The sequence below is a fragment of the Passer montanus genome, unplaced genomic scaffold (assembly GCF_014805655.1).
Source record: "Passer montanus isolate IOZ18808 unplaced genomic scaffold, ASM1480565v1 scaffold1, whole genome shotgun sequence".
NCBI classification, from domain to species: Eukaryota; Metazoa; Chordata; class Aves; order Passeriformes; family Passeridae; genus Passer; species Passer montanus.
Genome location: NW_024356504.1, coordinates 22,175,243 through 22,195,911, shown reverse-complemented (window position 1 = coordinate 22,195,911; position 20,669 = coordinate 22,175,243). Strand labels below are relative to the sequence as shown.

The 20,669-nt window shown below is 41.3% G+C and overlaps 1 protein-coding gene across 13 annotated transcripts in view; it reads right to left on the bottom strand.

The window, feature by feature from the left end:
- The window catches only part of CCNT2 (cyclin T2), a 26,623-nt gene extending 6,709 nt beyond the window's left edge, over positions 1-19,914 (bottom strand). For 2 of the 13 annotated variants that reach the window (XR_005627325.1, XM_039707782.1), the window contains exons 1-9: positions 19,391-19,724; positions 18,627-18,708; positions 12,126-12,254; positions 11,590-11,650; positions 10,338-10,400; positions 4,120-4,165; positions 2,657-2,820; positions 540-610; positions 1-318 (exon numbers count right to left, since the gene is read on the bottom strand). The exon at positions 1-318 is cut by the window's left edge and continues 826 nt beyond it. Coding sequence is in view for 11 of the 13 variants with exons in the window: in XM_039707782.1 (XP_039563716.1) it covers positions 1-318; positions 540-610; positions 2,657-2,820; positions 4,120-4,165; positions 10,338-10,400; positions 11,590-11,650; positions 12,126-12,254; positions 18,627-18,708; positions 19,391-19,635 (1,179 nt within the window). In the remaining 2 variants the exon portion in view is untranslated. The other 11 variants (XM_039708086.1, XM_039707617.1, XM_039707904.1 and 8 more) reach the window with 11 other exon arrangements.
- Between the last annotated feature and the right edge of the window lie 755 nt (positions 19,915-20,669).

Below are 20,669 nucleotides of genomic sequence, written 5' to 3'. Positions count from 1 at the left end.
AGAGTATATTTGCTCTGTCCTTGTTTGTTCTTGGTGCTGAGGCCATTCCTGGTGTGATGCCAAACTGTATGAGGTACCTGGCATTCCTGTAGCTAATATTGCCAAATTTTCAGGTGCGTGACTGTCTGGAACAGAAATACTTCCTGAGGTCAGAGGTACTGGTGCAGGAAATGATGTTGATGGTTTTTGGAAACTTGTGTTTGCAGCTACACCAGTAACTGTATCCACCAAAATGGAGTTCTGGACCAAAGATGAACCAAGAAGCGAGTTCTCAGACACCTGTCCATCACCTTTAGGTTTCTTAGCTGCCTGATTAGCCTAAGCACAAAAGAAAGAAGTGAGAAAACACAGCTTAGAATACTTGTACAGGCCATCTGAATTTAGCCCAGAGATGGGAATAAAAGCTGGTGCAAGGTTTCACCACCTCCTAACCCAGACACAGGGAGAAAGAGCAAGGACAGCGTAACTAAACTTTTCCCCTGTATCACAATTCTCCTAGTTTATCTCTGCCTGCTGGACACTACAGGAAAGTTTCTTACCCGCCAATTTCTAATTCTCTTGAGCCTGCTAGGTGTTTTCTCCAGTATTTGCAGAAACTCATGAGTTAGCTCTGAATAAGAAAAAGAAAAGCCATTTTTACATCTGATTCTGTTATAAACAGGTAAAATTTAGTCTAAGGTTCTACAGTTTTTGCAGTAGATGCAGTCTGTGCATGAGGTGAATTCAAATTTTAATAAATTGTTAGGCAAGTGTGGAAAAGAAAAGTTTACAGTATTCCACTGGGACAGACTTCTGACAACTACACACATTCTGAAAAGCAGGTTTAACTATAATATTTTGTTTTTACTCTTGCACAACCTGGACTTGTTAGACCAAAAACTATAGAAACAACAATTTCTAAAATAACATACTTGCCATTCAGCCTGTACATATTCTGTATGGAGTTTCCTTGAAAGTATAAATTTTTAAGTCTCTGTTTCAGTCATTCCATCAAACTTCAGGAACAACCAGTATCAGCTCTGTACAAACCACAGCCATCAGACCTTTGGAAGGAGTCTGTTATTAACACTTTGAAATAATTTGTGTTCAAGGTGGAGTAGCTGGCTGTGTTAACAAAATGAAGATCCTTACAATTAGTATGCCCACAGGAAAACACACATCTCCATGCTGATCAGCTGCAAATAAAAATACTTTTCATTGAGACTTAATTCTAGTCATAAGCTAAAAATAACTGGGTACAGTCAGAATTTGAATGCAGAAGTACATCTTTTACAGGAAGAACTGGCTTCTCCAGAATTCCACAAGTTACAACCTAAGCTGCTCCCAAGTGCAAAACTACCTCAGCTCTTTGGTCTGTTAAACACCCCAGCTCCATAAATGCTTGAAGGATTAAGTGATGTTCACAAGGAGCTCACAGCATTCCCCTGGGGGATTTTACAAATCCAAACAATGCATGTTTATTAAAGTCACAAATCCACAAACAGGTGGGAAGGCAGCAGGGTGGTGTTTGGAACTGCAGCTACAGCTTAGAGGTGCCCAGTAAGACAGAATGTTTGAACCTGCACTTTGAAGCTCACTCTGGTTCTGTGCTTCATATGACATCTTCTCAATTTCTCACTTTCAAACCCTCCCTCCCCAAAGTGCCATTAAGAAAGAACAGCTCACCAGAGGAAAGCAGCAGGCACAGAGAGTCAGTGCTGGGCCATCTGAAGCCTGGAGATCACCACCACCACTACTGTGAAACAAATAAGAAAGAACAGCTCACCAGAGGAAAGCAGCAGGCACAGAGAGTCAGTGCTGAAGCCTGGAGATCTCCACCACTACTGTGAAACAAACGTTTCACTCCAGGACCAGCAAAGTCCAGCACACCAATCTGAAAGCCCCAGGAACTCCCACCTCCTCCACAGCAGCACATCTGGCCCCCAAATTCAGTCTCAATTTCTCACTTTCAAACCCTCCCTCCCCAAAGTGCCATTAAGAAAGAACAGCTCACCAGAGGAAAGCAGCAGGCACAGAGAGTCAGTGCTGGGCCATCTGAAGCCTGGAGATCACCACCACCACTACTGTGAAACAAATGTTTCACTCCAGGACCAGCAAAGTCCAGCACACCGATCTGAAAGCCCCAGGAGCTCCCACCTCCTCCATAGCAGCACATCTGGCCCTCAATTTACTCCACTGCAGTAAATACTATCTTAAAAGACAGCAAATTTCTAGGTGTAGGGTGTTCTAGGCATATTCTTTCTTCTTATCAGAGTCTGAGATCCCACAAGCTACACCAAACTGTTAACATGGAACTGCCTTCATAAACATGGCAATTTTATGTACAGCCTGATGAACTGAAACACTCAGGTACCTGAAACAATCAGGATTTGCATGAATTTGCACTGACAGATTTCCATCTCTGTCTGGGTTCTGAAAAGCATTTAAAAGCAGGATTCTACCCTCCACCTGCAAAAGGTATGTGGACACCCCAGCCAGTAGCCAAACCACGTTTGTCTTCTGAAGTTCTCCCCACTCCTATCCCTTCCTTTCATGAAGACACAGCACATGAAGTCAGTGAGACTCAATTTCAGCTGAATGTTCTCACTACATAGTATGCTCCATCCTTACATGAATAAACCCTTGAACTTCAAAATGAGAAAGGAGCATGTCTTACCATCTAGTAGTTCTAGAGTAACTGAGGGATCTACATATTCCCACCAGTGTTTTCCATCAGTCGATACTGGAATCTCCCAGTTGGACCACTTGCAGGCCAAGTGAATGCACACACATGCTATCACTGTGGGCTTGTACTGAAGACAGAATGTGGTAAGGTGAAGGCTGTTGCACACATTTCGTAATGAGGAACCAAAGGAAATCAAACATGGAAAACAGAAAACCCAAACAAATCAACCATTAACATACAGAATGAGATAGCTTGTCAATCAACAGCAGTTAAACATTTTGTTGAGTAAGTTCATAAGATACTCTACTGCCCTAAGAAAACAAAGGGCAGGGCATTTATCTAGTAGAAAAGTTTACTTTGATTTTGCTATTAAAACCCTGATGAACAGTAAATAAATTTACCAATTATTCTACTGTACTTAAGTACTATAAAGGGCAGTATAATATGGTGAATGAAAATTCTGTAGTATAATGACTAGAGCTAATTGTGCAGTCTCTGAATGAGACAGTCAGAAGGTTCCCACCAGTTCCACAGCAGCCAGGTGAGTTATGTGTGGGCTTTGCTTTCACCAGGACTGGATTTGTGACATTTGTGATGTTGTTTTCAGCTTCCAGCACCACAAACACATTGGTTCACTTTCACTGTTTTAGCATAACTTCTCTTAACAATTGCTTAAGTACAGAATCTTGCCCATCAAGGAACCACTAGGATTTATTTATTTATTTAGAACAGTTCCAATAACTAGCAGATAATGTTTAAAAAGTGTATCTACACATAATGTAATTCTCTTAAATAAAGGTTAAAGTAGTTTTGCAAGAGGCAAATTGAAGTAATTAAGACTAAAGTCTGCTCTCTAATTCTTTTTATGACAGGCTATGTCTACAAAACACCCACTTGGAATCCTAGAACTATCAATTTATCTAAGTACTTAAGTTTTAAAACTATATATTAAGATTAAAGAGCTATTTCTAAAAGAAATAACATTGGGCTAGTACTAGTCTATCCAAAAAGAAAAATCAGCTAGTTGAAAATATCTTAGGCCCACTAGAATTTTATAAGTTAAGACTGAATCAATACTTAAAGTTAAGAGAAAACTGCCATTAACTACAAGTGTAAACTAAAAATAATTTTGTACTTACCAAGATGCTCGGATTTCTAGGTTAAGTTTATCTCTTTGTAATCTTTAGCTGCTATTCAGGCTACCAATTTTAGACTTATGCACTCACAATCGAGAAAAAGTCATCAGAAAGCAGCACTACACTTCTCATTGTGCATTTAAGCCCTTTGTGCCGTCAGGCCCTTGTCCAATACACCGCACTGCAGGCGGGGAGGTACCACCACTGGAGGTGGCCCAGTCCCCCACTGCAACAAGGGTAAGACACATCAGGGGGCCCTGCAGTAAAGGAAGCTATAGTGTGCTACAACAGTGCAACAAAGAGGTTCAGGATAACAACCTGTTGGTAGCCATGAAATAGGATGTCTGTGCCAAATCCTTGCTTGCTGTAAGAAAAGAAAAACAAGAGAGATTAAAGGTCTGCACTAATTTGTCAAGTTCATTCCAAAATTCAAGCAGTTTTACCTTCCAAAAATCACTGCTGGTATTTCTAAAATACTGATCTGGCTTTAGCTAACCAGCCTTTAAAATACTTTTTTCTGAGACACAGAAGACTGAGGCACACTCAGTACTGGAGTTGGACCTGCCCCTCCCTCCCCCTGCACAGCCCACAGGACAGCTCCCCTCCAACAGCTGGCGGGTGAGCACTCTCCTCTGGGAAGCACTGCTTCCCCACCCTCACCTGCAGGGGATCCCTGCTTTGAGCTGGACAGCAGCAGGCAGTCAGTCCTGGCCAATTCACAGCACAGTGCTCCATCTGCTCTTGGAATGGGGCAGGACACCCTCCCACCTCCCCAGAAACAGCCACGTCTCTCTCCCAAAGCCCTGTAACACAGCCAGCCCCCAAGCTATGTGGGAAAAAAAAATTCAGTTTTCTGCTCATTCTAATTAAGAGCACTGTAGTCATAACATTTTGCTCCATATTTGTTAAATCTATGGCAAGGCTTTGATAGGAAACAGACAAATTCATCTGAGTTAGTCAGAAAAAAAATACTGAAACAAACCACAGGACTGCAACATGCCAGAAATGAAAAACTGACTTGGGCTGTTACAGCCCCAGAGTGCTGACCCCTAGAGTGACACCCCAATGCTCCTCACTCAGGTAAGAGAACTTACTGTAACATGCATTTAATGGAATAGCTGGGCACAAGGGGTTTAACCGCAGACTGAATGCAGCCTTCATTCAATTCTTACTTTGACACTATCACTTGAAATCAGTGCTACCTGCAGAGAGCGTAGTGTTGAATTTTATGTCAAAGGGAACACTGTTAAACTTTTATTTTAATAATATTTCTAGAAAGGTTGAGAAATACTACAGTGGCTTTTAAATTTAGTTTTAAAAAGCATATTAAAATGTGATATAACTCAACTTCTAATAATTGCCAAGGAATAAAATTCAGATTTGTCTTTATGCTACACAGCCAGGAAGTGCCATAATCTAAGAAGAATGTGGAAGTTGCAAGGTAATAGGATCTGTTCCTACACACAAATTCTACTAATCCATAATAATCAGAAGGTAAACTGACAATGTGTTATGCTATAATATTTTGTTTGCCCCTGTAATGGTAATTGCACGCCAAAAAACCAAGGAGTTCGACCTCTTCCTCTCATCTAAAAAAAAGTAAGGTGGAATCACCAAAAAAAAGGAAAAAAAAAGAAAAAAGAAAAAGTGAAATGAGATTGTCTTAACAAATAAAAATACACAATGGTTGAGTAAGACTGAAATTGATGTCTTGCTCTTCATTTTTCATCAAAGCAATGCCTAAAGGATCTTCAATGATTTATATACTCTGTAAAGTTACATGTTTGAATTAAGGGAGCAAGACCAAGAAGCATCTCTACTCTCACTGAAATGTCCCTTCTGAACAAGGAAGAAAAGCAGATGCCAGAAAACTTATATTTAACATCAGCTTGAAAGATGAGTAAATCAAAACACATACCTGGAAGAAAAGAATCACATCTTGAAACACACACTTTAGCCTCAATCAAAAATTACTGTGCTAAATACCTATACTAAAAGGTATGATTCTGTTTCAATTTATTTACAGCTAAATAATAATCATTGCCAAAACCAGCAAGAAACTTACTAAAGCCTTTGATAACACAAAGCACAACTGAAAATATCTGTCCCAAAATCTTCTATGTAGGGCAGCTTTGGTTCAGAATCCATCAATGAAATTAAATCTAATGAATTTTTGTTCCTATATTTTGGTGGTTTATTCCATTATAGTAGTGGAAAGTGCATCTCCAAAAGTTAAATCCTCTTGAAGCAGGGGCTAAAACAAGCCAGCAGAGCTGCTCTTATAACTCACAAGCCACAGGACCGATGGCTATGACACCAGCCATGAATGACCAGTGTTAGGTTTTAGCATTCAGGAGTGATTTAAAACATCCATCCTGTCTCACTGCTGCAGCAGCAGCCATTATACAGGGATTAGTGAAATAGTCATCAGTATTTTGAAACAGGACTTCTGTCTGACACACCTTCTGAGAGGCTGTCTCCAAGGAACTGCCAACTGGGAACCAAAATGCTTTGTACTGGCCATAGCCACTCAATTCACTGCTTGCAGCTCCAAGATACCATTGAGTCTTTTCTTCAGCACAGCTTATCTTGGACCTTGGGATGCTCAGGAAATTGTGACTCCCAATTCCCCATTAGGAGCTGGTAACTGGCTGTGCCTGGACCCAAACCACGTGTGAGCATTCCCTGGAAAGAGGAGATTGCAGCTAAGCCAGTCAGCATCAGAAGAGAGAAGCTTGCTGAAGTCCTTCTGGCAAAAGCAAAAAGCCCCAGGCTCTGAACAGAGGGATGCTGGAGGGTGCCTGTTGTATCTGGAAAGGGCTGGAGGAGGCCATGGTGTAGGCATTCAGGTCTGAGCAGTCCTGGTGGCTTTATTTCTTGAAAGTATTTAAAACTTGGGAACAGGCCCACAAAAACCTGAGGTCAAAGTTCAGAATGGGAAGGCCACCTGTAGCAAGTGCTGGAGAGCAGCTGGTGTTTCACATCTTTCCACGCCACTAAGATTCAAATTTTCCTCATGCAAATACCCTCTGAAAAAGCTGATGCATTTTCACCTCCTCTTCTGCTGACTTTGTCTTTCTCAGCCTGATTTAAGCAATGGCATCTGCACACAGATATTATGGGATATTTGAAGGATTTGACAGTGCAATTTTCACAAAATATTAGTAAGGATCATGGGTGTTCAAGATACCTGATAACCTGCAGAGTAGCGAAAACAATCCTAGAAATCCTTGAGCTCTCATCTTCAGTTCCACACGGTTGTGTTCCAACACAGAGAGTGACCGAAGACTTCCCAAGATGGAGATGAGGATACAGATTCCAAGTTTCACCAGAAGCAGGCTGAGAACAGACTGATTTTGCACCAGTGTAAGAGGACCATGCCACAATCTTGGCACCAGGGCAGTTTCACTGCTGATCATTCAGCTAGTGTTGAAGGCAGCAAGGGCCAAAACCAGAACAGTTTTTGGTGTTTTGGTGGGGTTGTTTTTCCATTTTCTTTCTTCCTTTCTTCTCTTCACTACTGGAGCATTCTTGGAATGGACACTGATGCTTGCTGACAGGCCCTCACATATCCACTGCCTTCAGATTCCTTGGACCTGTGGGATCCTAAGGAATGATGGTCCTGTCTCCTCTTCTCAGTCTCTTGACACTGAGGAAGAATGGTGCAGAAAAAATACTAAGCCCACACCATTTTCCTTGTCTGCTATACTGACCAAACTGCAAAGATGGAACAATTTCATTAACCCATGAGTCTCTGAACACTAGAAGGAGTAACTAGGTATTGTATGACTGAACATCACGAATCATTATGCATCCAGTCACCCCTTCTCTGCAATGATCTGTGTTGTCAAATAATACCTTCCAAAAGGCTTTCAATTTTAGAGAAGAATTCATTTTTTCTTTAGTTGTATGTTGAAGCAATTATATTTATTTGCACCAACTCCCACTTACTAGTTCATCTTCAGCTTCCAGCAATTGATTCTGTCGTGCCACTGCCAGACTAGACAGTCTTCTGACAAAGGACTTGGTTGAGTTTTTTGAGCATCATCAACACAACCTGGGATTTCATTTTTCATTTTGTTTTTAAAAGGGAATAGCTTACAGCTTAATAACAGGTAACAGTGGCTGCATAAAACACATTACCCTGGATGCAAGACAGCAAAAAGTGATGGAGAGAATCGGCCATCCTCTGAGGCACTGCAGTTTAGTCAGCCAAAGGGCCCTTTGCCACCACCTGACAATGCAGGGCACAAACCCCAAAGCACACTTGCAGACCTCAGCTAACCTTGCTGCTTCTTTTTTGGTACTCAGACACTACATTCCTCCCTTCCTCCTCTCTCCAAACATGCAGTTGGAAGTTTTAATCATAACAGGCTTGGGTAAGTTAATCATCTTTATTCAAAAAAGGTTTCTCTGCCTTCTGAAATGTTGTTTTTTGTCCAAGATGACGTTAGCAGAACTGGATGAAGTAACCTTAGATTTCTTTAACTTCTCAATCCTTTTAGCACTAAAGGTGTAACACTGACAAATCCTAGGCATATTTTAAAAGCTTCAGGACTCAGATATCTGAGTGTTGCATCTACGGACACTGAAAACCCACACTGTCCAATAAATAAATGTTCAAGGACAGAAAACTCAACTCCTACCACTGTGTCTCTGAAGATAATCACAGTGCCCATGGGCCCATCTCCCTGTCCCCTCAACACATAAAACCAATGTTCCATGGCAGTTATTCTGTCCTTGCATGACTTCACATCTCATGCCTGAAGTTTTAAATGAATTAATTAGTTTCCTTTTTCTTATTTTAATATGAGGCACTCAAATCTTGTGTTCACAGTCTACACCATTCCTAGGGACATGCTCCCAAGGATTCCAGGCACACACACACACTAAGGAGCACACCTCCTGCAGTGAGCAGGGTTTAGAACATCAGACATTACACTCACTGTGCACCAGTCCTTGAGCTACATGGATTTTCAGCCCTCACTGAAGTCTTCAGATTTCAAGACTTGATATCACTTTAGACTTCTAAGTATTTTTACAAGTCTTCTGACATTAAATAGTAGTTTAAAGATGTCAAATTAAAAAATTCACAGTTTCTTCAAAGTATGAATTTTGTCAATACAAAAAATTAGCTTACAAAACACAGAGGGAAAAGCTGAACTGCCTTAGAGTGGTATCTGCCCTTGATGAAGGAAATCCAGTTTGTGTAGCAGTGTCCCTGTGGGCTTGAGTGACACACACTGATGTGGAAATCCTGAGGCAATACAACATTCCCCCACCCCTCCCCACAGCCCCAGACACCAAACAGAAGCACAGGAGCTCCCCAAGAGAGCAAAACGTGCTCACATTTACAGTGACCAACAGCTAAGAAAAGCCAAAGCAAAACCCTACAGAGCAGCTGGTGCAGACTACTGGGACTTCAGGTGCAACTGGAGTCATGCACCAAGTCACAACCAAATCTGGGCAGAAAGCAGAGAATCATTATCCTACAGCAAGGAGAGCAACAGAACTACTTTACATGCAAGTAAGTTATAGCACCACCCTACTCAGTGTGCAAGGACACTCACCAGGAAGCTACAGCAAATAAGAGACACTCTTCCTTAAAGAACACCATTAATTCCAGAGTTACTACAAATCTAGTTGAACGGGTTAGGCTGTATCTAACTTTTATATATTTTATAGAAGGAGAAGAAAAAACACCAAAAACTTAGAAGCACTTATGCATTTTTCACTGCAAAACCAGCTAATGACTGGAGACTAACAACCATGGTCTAATAATTTCAAAACACTTTTTACTTAAGAAACATAATTAAAATGAAAAGCTTATTTTAAATGCTTTTACAACTGGTCCCTATTTTTTTTTCATCCTACATCTTCTAAGAAGGTGTTTTAATATTTTTTTAAAGCTCCACAACAAATAAATTCAAGAATTAAAGAAGATGTGCCAAAATGCCACAAAAAAAATAGAGAACAAACCAGGTTTCTAGCCCGTCACATAAATGAGCTGCAGACAAGTTACAGGATATGTTTAACTAAAGGTCTGGGGTTTTGTGCTACCATCCAAAACAAGTAAGGACACACTGCTACAGAAAAACAATTAGTCACACCTATTTGTATGTGACAGCAGACTTGCTGTGCACTCTCTTTATCACCTGAAAAGATTTGTTAAGACAAAAAGCTGGCATTAGCCATCAATGGGCAAAACTACTTCAGAGTGAAAATCATCAGCTCAGAGCAATACTATGGATGTGGCCAATCAGTTTGCAACTGCTGACTGCTTCTGTCATTCCAGAACACATGGAACAGGTACTGTTAAAATCAAAGCTAATAAGCAAACAAAAAAAAATTATGAAGAACAGAGGACTAGGCTCTTTATGAGTCTCTAAAGGTAAATATGAAACTTTTCATAATTAATTTAAAACATACTCTTTGGATAACATAGTTGGTGAAAATCATATTAGACAAATAACATTACTTTCAAATTTTATAGAAAGGTAAAAAAGGACTTACGGAAGTGGTTAAAAGTCACTGACCTCTCACTAACTGTGTACATTTCACAACATCTGTGTGTGGATGTTCAATGGTAATCTCAAAACCTGAGGGGTTACAAATACATTTCAGAATTATACATTGCATCTGTAAAATAAAAAGCAAACCCCTTGTGTTTCCCCACAGATCTAAAATACTTGCTAAACCTTTGCACTGTAGAATAAGTAACACAATTTAAGTGCCTTTTATTCTTTACCTTTTCGTATTTTTGAATGGCAGATGGTAAAGCCACTTTGTAATTCATTAATAAACTATTCCTCCAGTAATCTCAAATCCTGTACACATATAACCTGGGAAATTACTATCTTTTTAAAGCTGAATATATCTGAACAATTTCTAGCAAGTTAATAAGTCAGTAAAAACTGTACTGCAAACACAATGAAATGTGTGTGCATGTATACTTTTATTAATTGATTTCTAGCACTTAAAAATGTTACATGTATGAAATTAGAAATTAAGGCAATTTGTAGATCAGAGACTTAATAAACCCTTTAAGGTTTATGACACTGTTTTAAGAACTAGGTCACTACTGTGAGCTATTTTTCTTAACAATACCCCAAGTGGTATTTAAGAATATCTGAGCAAGTCAGTGTTCTCTGGCCTCTGGCTGTAATTGTCTCTGTGGTATTTTAGTCAGAAGAGTGTCTTGACAGAACATTCCACTTCAAATTTTGGAATCATCTGAATCCATAAATGGTTACACTACAACTTGTTTTCTTCAGAGTCAGCACCTGCTCAATTACATAATGTTCTTCTATGGAAAGGCAGAGTGGGGAAGAGCACTGGGTACAAAGCTCTTTCCAACTGCTCCAGGACATGCACAGCCAGCTACTACACCATGCTGCCTTATGGGAAAAAATGTCATTGGAATTACTACTTGGAGGAAAATCTGTTTGGAAGCCTACACATTTCTACAAACTGTCAGAAACATCTCTTTCACAAGTACAGACACACCTTTCTTCTCCACAGTGAACACAGCAGAACTGTGTTCACACAAATCTGTTTGGAAGCCTACACATTTCTACAAACTGTCAGAAACATCTCTTTCACAAGTACAGACACACCCTTCTCCACAGTGAACACAGCAGAACTGCTAACAGACAACTAAATTCAGAAGTTATACAGGGAAACAGTTAAATGTGAATGTACCAATAGCACATCAAAAATCCAGTTATTTGGGTCCCACTAGCTCTTCATGGCAAGCAGGCTGCACAGGAGGCATTTAGAAAGACATACCTAAAGTTTGAAGCATTATTGTTTCAAGTATAACCAGCTCTTGGGCTTGCTGAAGGTATGCCTGAAACAAACAAGCAGACAGGTGAAGACACAGCAATCCATTGCCCCAGAATTCACTCACACACCTCTCTGGTGCAGCACTGGTACCCAGTGAGCACTGACAAGTCACAACACTTCCACTGGGGTTACTTTCTCCCACCAGTACACACACTGCTACAAATTCAGTTCCCCCTGCCTGCCTTTCACAAGATTAATTTAGTCTGGATCCCAGACAATCTATCCCAGCAAAGCATTTTTGGGAGGTCAGGTGGGTGCTGTAAGAATTTCAAGACGGAGCAATCTCTTCAAGTTTCATAACAAATAAGTGAGTCTTTAAGAAACTGCATTAAGTAATAGAAAGACTTAAATGGTATAAAAACAAAGGCTTTTCTTCCTAGGCTGCAGAGAGCAATATTCCAGTAAGACAATGTAACAAATCATTAGATGAAATGTCATCTTTCAAACTGTGTATCTTTGAAACCATAACTTCCACCTACATCACTCTTTGTATCCAGCTGTGGCTCTTGAGGATGAAGACAGGCATTTGCTACTTTAATAACATGTTCAAGTTTCCGTGGCTGTTCTTCCACTTTTGCAGCCAAAAACAATGCCGTGGGAGACATTATCTGAAGAAGAAAAACATGTGTATTTTTTAGCTTTTTACAAGCATAACTTGAATTTTTATGGAGTCTAAACTAACACAGAAAAGGTTTAAGAAGTTGGATTTGTGGCTTTTTTTCAGTTTTGAAGTCATGCAAGGCAACAAAAATATAACTAGTCGTGTTTTATTTTGTAACTGATGCAATTCTCTCAGCAGCACAGGGAAGGAGTAGCATAATGTTAAATTACATTTGTGAGTAAGATGTCTGAGGTCAAACTAATTCTAGTTCAACATAAAATATTTTGGCCCAGAAGACTTAGTCACAGTAGAACAGGCTGTTTCAAGTTAAATATACCTCATGAGAAAGTTCATCCAATTTCTTGCACTGAACGAGTCACTACACCATCTTTTCAGTGAAACAGCTGATCACAAGTTCTGGTAGCATTTAATTCTCCCAAAGAGTGAGAAACTTTGCAGAGAACTTTAATAAAAACAGCTTGTTATAGAAATACAGGCTCTACAAGTAAAAGTAACTTTATATACACACATATATTCTTAGAAACTTTACTATATGCCCAGCAGTACCTGGGGAACAAAGCATAAGGATTTGTAAAACACCAGTTCTATCAAATGTTAGTAAAGACTACACATCACATTTAAAAATGAAAATTGATATAAAACTCCTGGTGCCATAGGGTGGCAGTTCAGTATCACCTAAGAGTTAGCTGTGAAGTAGAATTTTGGTGCCTGTTGTCAGCCAGAGTGACTGATGTGTGCAGACAGAACACAGCAAACCACAAACCACTGATGAATTAGGTTCTCTTTGCATGCAAAAGATGCCCATGTTAAGCAGGAATTAAAATGGTACTAGAAATTATCTAGACATAAGCTAATATAAATGGTTAAAATTAAGCCAGTCTAAAGCATTTATTCAGAGACTGAAATAGCTCCTTGCTGAGTATTTAATTAATGCATGGTGCAAGTAGTGCAAGTATTGGATTTCTCATTCAATGCCCAAATAGAACTAGGCTAAATAGGAGACATAGCCCTCCTAAAATCAGACTTGCTTTTTTACCAAAAAGCAACCCTCTTTTATGCCAAAATGAAACACTTGGTATAAAAATTTACAATATATGCAAAACTGCAACAAACTGATTAAACATTTAAGGAATTAAATTTATAAGCTTTCAAATGTACTAAGAGTACTTTTTCCATGCTTAAATCACTTTGAAATGTGTGCTTGGATCTTAAGTAAATCTTTAAAGTTGGCAGACTTGAAAATTGACACCCTGGTAAGGAAATACCCTTTGATGAGAAGAAGTGTGCATGAGAAATCTAACAAAAATCTCAGTCTATAAAAACCAACCACCCAAAACAAGTCACAGGGAGCAAATTCTTTTACAAGAGAGACAAGAACCCCTATTTTCTTTTTAAGAATCTTGTAACCTAAGCCTGATGAGCAAATGAAATAAAAACCCAAGGTGAAGTGTTGCTGAACAAGGCCATATTAGCACTGTCACTCAATACTCCTGATGATTCTGTAGAAGCTCCTATCCCCACTGCTTGAAGTAATGATTTGAAATTCTGGAAGGGATTTCCTTTGCCAAGGACATACTACTTGAAATGTGTCTCACACTGGGAGACAAAACTTTTCAACAGTAAATATGATGGAAACACTTTCTGGAGTTCAGAGAGAGAGATATCAACAGCTCTGAAGAGGCAGAAAATGCAGAAGATGTCAGGCAGCACACTCACGCATAACCCAACACACCCATATCACATAAAGGTATTTTACAGAACTCAATTTTCAACAAGGGCCATGGCTGAAAACATTTCCATCTCACAGAGGCATTATTTGAACCAAGTCACCAATGACCACCCAATTAAATCATCAGCAAATTCTCACTCACTGTTACTCTGTGTCTGACTGCAAAGTTCTACTTCTTTCCAAAAAAGCACCATCAGGCTGACTTCAGGATCTCTTCTGATTTACTGAAGCAGATCAGATCTGGCCAAGAAGTCTCCACACAATTGCTGATCTCCAAGAACTTACCCAAACACAGCTCTGGAGGCTGATTAAGTCAAGCTGATTATAACTATCATATAACTCTGGTTCATCAGAAATCTATGTACAGCCCAATTAACTATTTCCTTCAGAAAGAAGTGTTGGCTTCTGGCCAGAGAATTTCAGCTCTTTATCCTATCTAGGACAAGGGTTCCCACTTCCAATTTAGAGTAGGCCATTATTTTTAGCTTCCTTGGTATTGATTCAGAAAAATAGACATCCTAGTAAAATTCCAGACTTGGCACAAATGCAGTCTTCAGTGAACACACCCTGCTAAGTGTTTAACTGGCAAAGTTACTCAAATGCTTTCATTCATTTCCAATTACCAAAAATGGCAAAAAACCCAAGCAAAGTAGAAAAAAAAAGCAAAATTAAAGAAACTTGACAAAGCAATAGTGTATTTCCTATATATAAATATCTTAGTTTAATATCAATCAAAATAATTGAGTCATTATATACCATGCACCCCAAATAGTCTTTGAGAAATCTTCAGAACACATGTGACATATGACATTAAATCCCACTTTATTACTAGCCAAGTCCCACAGAAACAGGAAAAATCCCCAAAACATAAGAGTCTTGTTTACACCACCCAAAAGCATTATACAGCAAGTTTCATTGGGAACTGTGGTACAAGTCCTTTTTCACTTGAAAAGTAAGAGAGTAATGACCAAGGCACTCAGAAGAATCTCAGAACACATCAGCAGCATGCCTGTAGTTTTCTGAGATCTCCCCCTCCCTTCCAATGCCAACATTAGCATGCTTTTAGACTGATACAGTTTAGCCTAAGACATTAAGTGCTTCCAGTCTATGAGAGGGTTTTCAAGTTTGAACACAAAGAGCTGTGAGGAATTTTTTTTATTGTAACCAGGAGCACACATTGCATAAAAGCAGCAAATATGTTAAACTGCACTATTAAAACCAGAACTGAAGTACCCAAAACAGCCTCACTAGAGCTTGAAGCGTATTATGAAAGTTTCAAGAACTTTGCAAAACTGCAAAGTCAACTGTCTAATACTGTGATTTGGACAAGGCACAAGGAAGGGAATGCAGAAGGACTGGAAACAAAACACCCTCCACACAACTCACCTACCTTGCACTTGAAGGAAAACAATTCTTCATGCAGCCTTCTTTAGGCTCTTCACTAAGCTCCACTGTACGTGGAGTTATAAGGACTTTAAGGATTATATTTAAAAACTACAGCTCCCATTTGGATGCCTTACCTCTCATTGCCAGCATATGAAACATTTCCCCCCCTTCTGTTCTTCAAATCACAGATGTACTGAAGAATAAGCATCTAAAAGAACTATTTGCTATATAACAATGTAACACACCAAGTACTATAGAAACAGCATTTGCAGAATAATTTCTAAGATATTTTAAAGTATAATAGTGAGGCTAGTACTGCCTATAAAAAGCCAGCAAGCTCCCTCCCTTTCCCAATATTAGCACAGACTAACTTTATACTCAGCAACCCAAAGTTCCTATGTCCTGGTCAGGAATGTAGAAAGAATAATTTGTGCTGAGGAGATCCACAGTAGCTCCTGTCATTTGCACAGCCAGGGAAATTAGTAGTCAGGGCATCCAATTCTGCTTCCCAGAATTGGTAAAGCAAATTTCCATCCTCACTGGGGCACAGTAACCTTGCAAAGACTTTGCCTGCCTTGACTGCAACATCCAGACCTCAATACTTTCCTCTTTGCACCAAAGTGCACATACTCAGCAGGCAATCCAGAGCAACCCATAAGTGACCTGCTAGCTCACAGTAACTTCACAAAAAAGGGATATTTGGCCAATAAACAGTACATGTAATACATTCCCAATGAACCAAGACTACATTAACTGGTACATGCCACCCCTGTGGCTCTACACACTGAAGATACTGTTGGGAATTCTGTTCCCTGTTCATAGATGACTCAAACTCCTGGAAGCCTGTAAAACTGTTGAGCACTAACTTATAGAAAGAAAAAAAACCCCATAAATTAAGACAACAACTATTCAGCAACTGAGCTTCCATTAGAAGTCCTGTTTGTTAACAACTAAGTGCATGTCACATACATGACACACATGTGTGTTTGTATAACCCGGCAGTTATACATGATGATAAATGTGCAAGTGCTTATTACCAGACCAAAAACATTCATCTACCAATAAAAGAAGTCAACACAGGCCCACATTTTTTCAGCTGGAGATCATAAGGCATTCTGCCTAATGGCCATCTAATTTTCTAGCCCCAGCATTCAGATTCCTTCCTGCCATGGATAAACAGCACCACGTGCACACAACAAAGAAATATTAGAGATACACTGCATAGGTCCTACCTTTGAGACTGCCAGTACCTCACTGTTCCTTTCCAAGGATTACTTCCTTCTTGCAGAGATGAAGACTGCTACATTTTTTAGCTTGCCAAGTACTCTGGGGGTTTGATATTAAATATTTATTAGAGTTCTTGGCTTTTGCTGTCTCTACAGAGGACCTAATGGATGGTTTGGGGGTATTTTAAAAGTGACTCCATTCACTGAGCCCCTCTGTGCCCTACAGAATTGTAAAAGGAAACTGCTCTTGCCCATCAGCACACAGACAAAGCCACTCTCTGGCCTTATGCTCATTAAGAATTACAAAGAAGAGTTCAGCAAGAATCAGTACTGCTGAGGTACAACCTGCAGCTCACTTGCCTTTAACTTTGAACATTATTACCTGAGAATTAATTAAACAGTACACTTCCCTCCCCTGTAATAGCTGCAGTTTCCATGGCATTCTGCCCTTACATAGCTGACTTGTGATTTTTAAGATTCATAATTTAACTTAAGCCATAGTTTTCATCCAAAGAGCACTACACACTCAAACACCACTGCACTGCCAGTTCCAAGGGACTGTCATTACCAGCACCCAGTGCAAACCCAAACAAAGCTTCCTGCTGCCTGAATCTAGCCCAGACTACCAGCTGACAGTACAAGCAGCACTCCAGCAGGTGATGGAACAGGTGTGTGGGTCTAGATATAAACACAGCAGCTCTACACTGAGCACCTCTCCACTCCAAGCAGCTCCAGTTTATCAAGCCCATGAGCCATTCACAGTCCCAGAAAACTTTGGATGCCTCACCAGCTCCTCTTCCCTCAGCTCCAGGATGCTGCTATGTGGGCAGAGGAGCAGCATGAGTGGAGAGAGAGGAACCTGTATGGATGAATACTGCAGTGCTGGTAACAAGCTGCTGGAAATCTGAGTTTAGCTGAGATTTTGCATGAAAAATAATTATATACACTTCTGAAATGTACCTACAAACAAATATGTACTTCCAGCCAAAGAGGCACCAACCAAGATGCCCACTAGCTCAGCCAGCAATAATAAATTCATGACAGGAAGAAGAGCTGGCTCTCCTTGTGCCCCACAGTGCACCTGCCCCAGCTGCAGACACTGCAAGGTGTGCAGGACCCTGCCCCTTGGCAGGTAAAGGTCTGCTCTGACCCAGACCTAACACCTGTCAGTCTCAATCCTTCTCAGATCTTAAAAAGATCTAAGAAAACTCATGCTTAACATTTAATGACAAACCACCATCACTATTAACTCTTCTTCCTTAAAACAAACAAACCCAAGAACTTACATTATTATTATTATTTTTCCATCTATTGCATCCAGCATTGGACATTGAAAAAAAAACCCCAAAAAAAAGCCTCACATTCCCAAGCTGTATCTCCAGTTCCATACCTGTTACACTGTTCCTCAATAACAGCTAGCATTTTTACTGAAAAATTCTGTTCCTAACAACACGTTCTGTGTTCAGAGTCAACATGTCCAGGTTATTAGGCAAAACAAGATTTACCTCAACAAATGTAAAAAATTTTCTTATCTAATATGACTTATCACACCACTTAAGATTAGACTAACTACCATAATTTACACTGCTTCAGGAACAGCTACATATCCATATGGATACACACATAACCACATTATCACTGTCAGACACACCATGCCAGAACTTCCACTGGCTTCACCAAGAAAAATGTGTGTTCCTACACATGAGCCTTTCAAGCTTCAGCACATAAACACCAGCCACATTTGAAACATCTAAATGTATTCTTCACACATCTGAAATGTGCTTGCTGATGGTGCCTATTTATTTTTTTTTATTTCGATGGCAGAAGATAAAATCTAACTGCTACTAGTTAAAGTAATCCAAAGTTGAAAACAAGTATCATTACTGCTTCTAAACCATTGATAAGAAGCTGGAATTCCTAAAAACAAATCACACTTCACACTCCTGCGTGTAACACTTCTCAGTCAGAACTGCTAAAATTATGGGCATGCTATTACCAAACACAAAATCATACTTACATTTCGATTAAATTTTGTGAAGGAATGATGCATATAAAACCTGTGCATGTAAACAATTGCAGTATTTATGGTAAGCTGAGATCTGGAAGATTAAATGAAGGAAACACTACATATTAAGAAAATTGTCTACAAGAACTGAAAGCGATGCGCTTTCCACATCAATCACCGCTCTCAACATATTGTCTTCAGCCGAAAATGGATTAGGGACGCGACACTTCGGAACTTAACTGATATTAACACATCCTTAACTGAAATGAACACGTATCGTCCCCATCTGTTTCGCAGACCATGTGGAGATTCCTACGCCCGGCTCCCCACGGTCACCCACGGACTGGAAACTCCTCAATGGGCGACATCCACAGAAACACTCTCAAGTGCTTTTGTTTTGTTCAACTATCCCAGTAAGCGATTTGAGGGTTTGGCCTTGCCCTGACCGATTTTTTTTTTTTCCCCTTTAAAAAAATCACATTAAAGAAGGGCTGAGGAGGAGCTGTTTGGGGTAGAACAGCGGCTGGGGTTCACTTTGGAAGAGCCGCAGCGCCAGCCCGGCCGGGCGGGCAGCCGCGTCCCCCGGCGCCGACAAAGAGCGGGGGCTCCGCCAGGCTCCTCCTCCCATTCTGTGCCTCAGGCCGCGGCTCCGGCCCGCGGCACGCCGGCGGGGCCGCCAGCGGCTCCCGGGCAGGGCTCCCACACGAGGAAAAGGATCGCCCGCCGCCCCTCCCCGCGCGGCCCCGCCGCCCTCGCGCCCGTCCCCGCTCGGATACACGTTGAGGCGCTGGCCCATGTCTTGGATGAGGTTGGCCGCCTGCTGCCGGTACGAGAGCTCCTTGTCGGCCTCCACGCCGCAGCGCCGCGAGGGCGTGTTCTCCAGCTGCTCGCGGCTGAAGAACCAGCGCGACGCGGCCGAGGAGCCGCCGCCGCCGCCCCGCGCTGCGGACCCCGCGGAGCCCGCGCCCGCCGCCGCCATGACACCTCCTCCTCCTCCGGCGCCTCCTCCCGCCGCCTCCATCGCGGCTCTCGCGAGAGCTCCCGGGCCCGCGCGCGCCCTCCGCCATAGAGTCTCGCGGCGGGGCGGCCGCGCGCCGGGCGGGGTCACGTGGCTCGCAGGGGCTGGGAGCGGCCATGGCGGCCGCGGGGGGCGCGCCGTGAGGGGAGCGAGCCCTGAGGGAGCCTGTGAGGGCAGCCAGTCCTCCCGCCAGCCCAGCGCCGCCGCTGAAGCCCCGCTAAACCAGTGAACCCCATCGCCCCGTGCCCGGGTGTGACCCCTTGAACACCTCCCGGGATGCTGACTGCTCCACCTCCCTCTAATACCTATGCCATTGCCTCACCGCCCCATCACTGCGTATCTATTTCATACCACAGTTCAAATATCTAATCTCAGTCTGGATACATTTATGCTTAATAAAGTGAAAAAGAGAGAAAAAAATGTTAGAAGCAAAGATTCCTTTTTCAATGCAAGCAAATCACAGAACAGCCTACTTGGAGGAGGATGTGGACAGGGAGGAAGGAAATATTTGGAATGTACAACTAGTTCCTACAAAATTCCTGTCTGCTGGCAAAATAAGCAGTGGACACTTGAGAAATGCAGAAGAAAATGATGAATTATTAGGAATTGTGTCAGATGAGCAGCTCCAGCATGTCAGTGATGCTCCTGCAGCGTGCAGGTTGTTCTCACGTGTTCAGGGATGGAATTCCAGCCATGGTTTGAGTTTATGGATGCAGGGTGCAAAAATGAAAGCGAGAGCTCCGAGAGTTCTGCTCATGTTCAGTCTATGCCACTGCCAGTCTGCAGTGGTTTTGTTCACCAGAGGTTACATCACAATTTCTGTTACAACTTCAGTGCCAGTTTTATACAAGTAGTTGTAATCTTAGAACTACACCAAACAGAATACTGATGAAATATACAGATGTATATTGCAGCACAGACACCAATTACTTGCCTGATCTTCCCAAATGCATATTTTCTTTAAGATATATACATTTCCATACTTCTTCTAAATGTATATCTTATCTCCTGCATGTGCAGAGGAAATTTAACCTCAA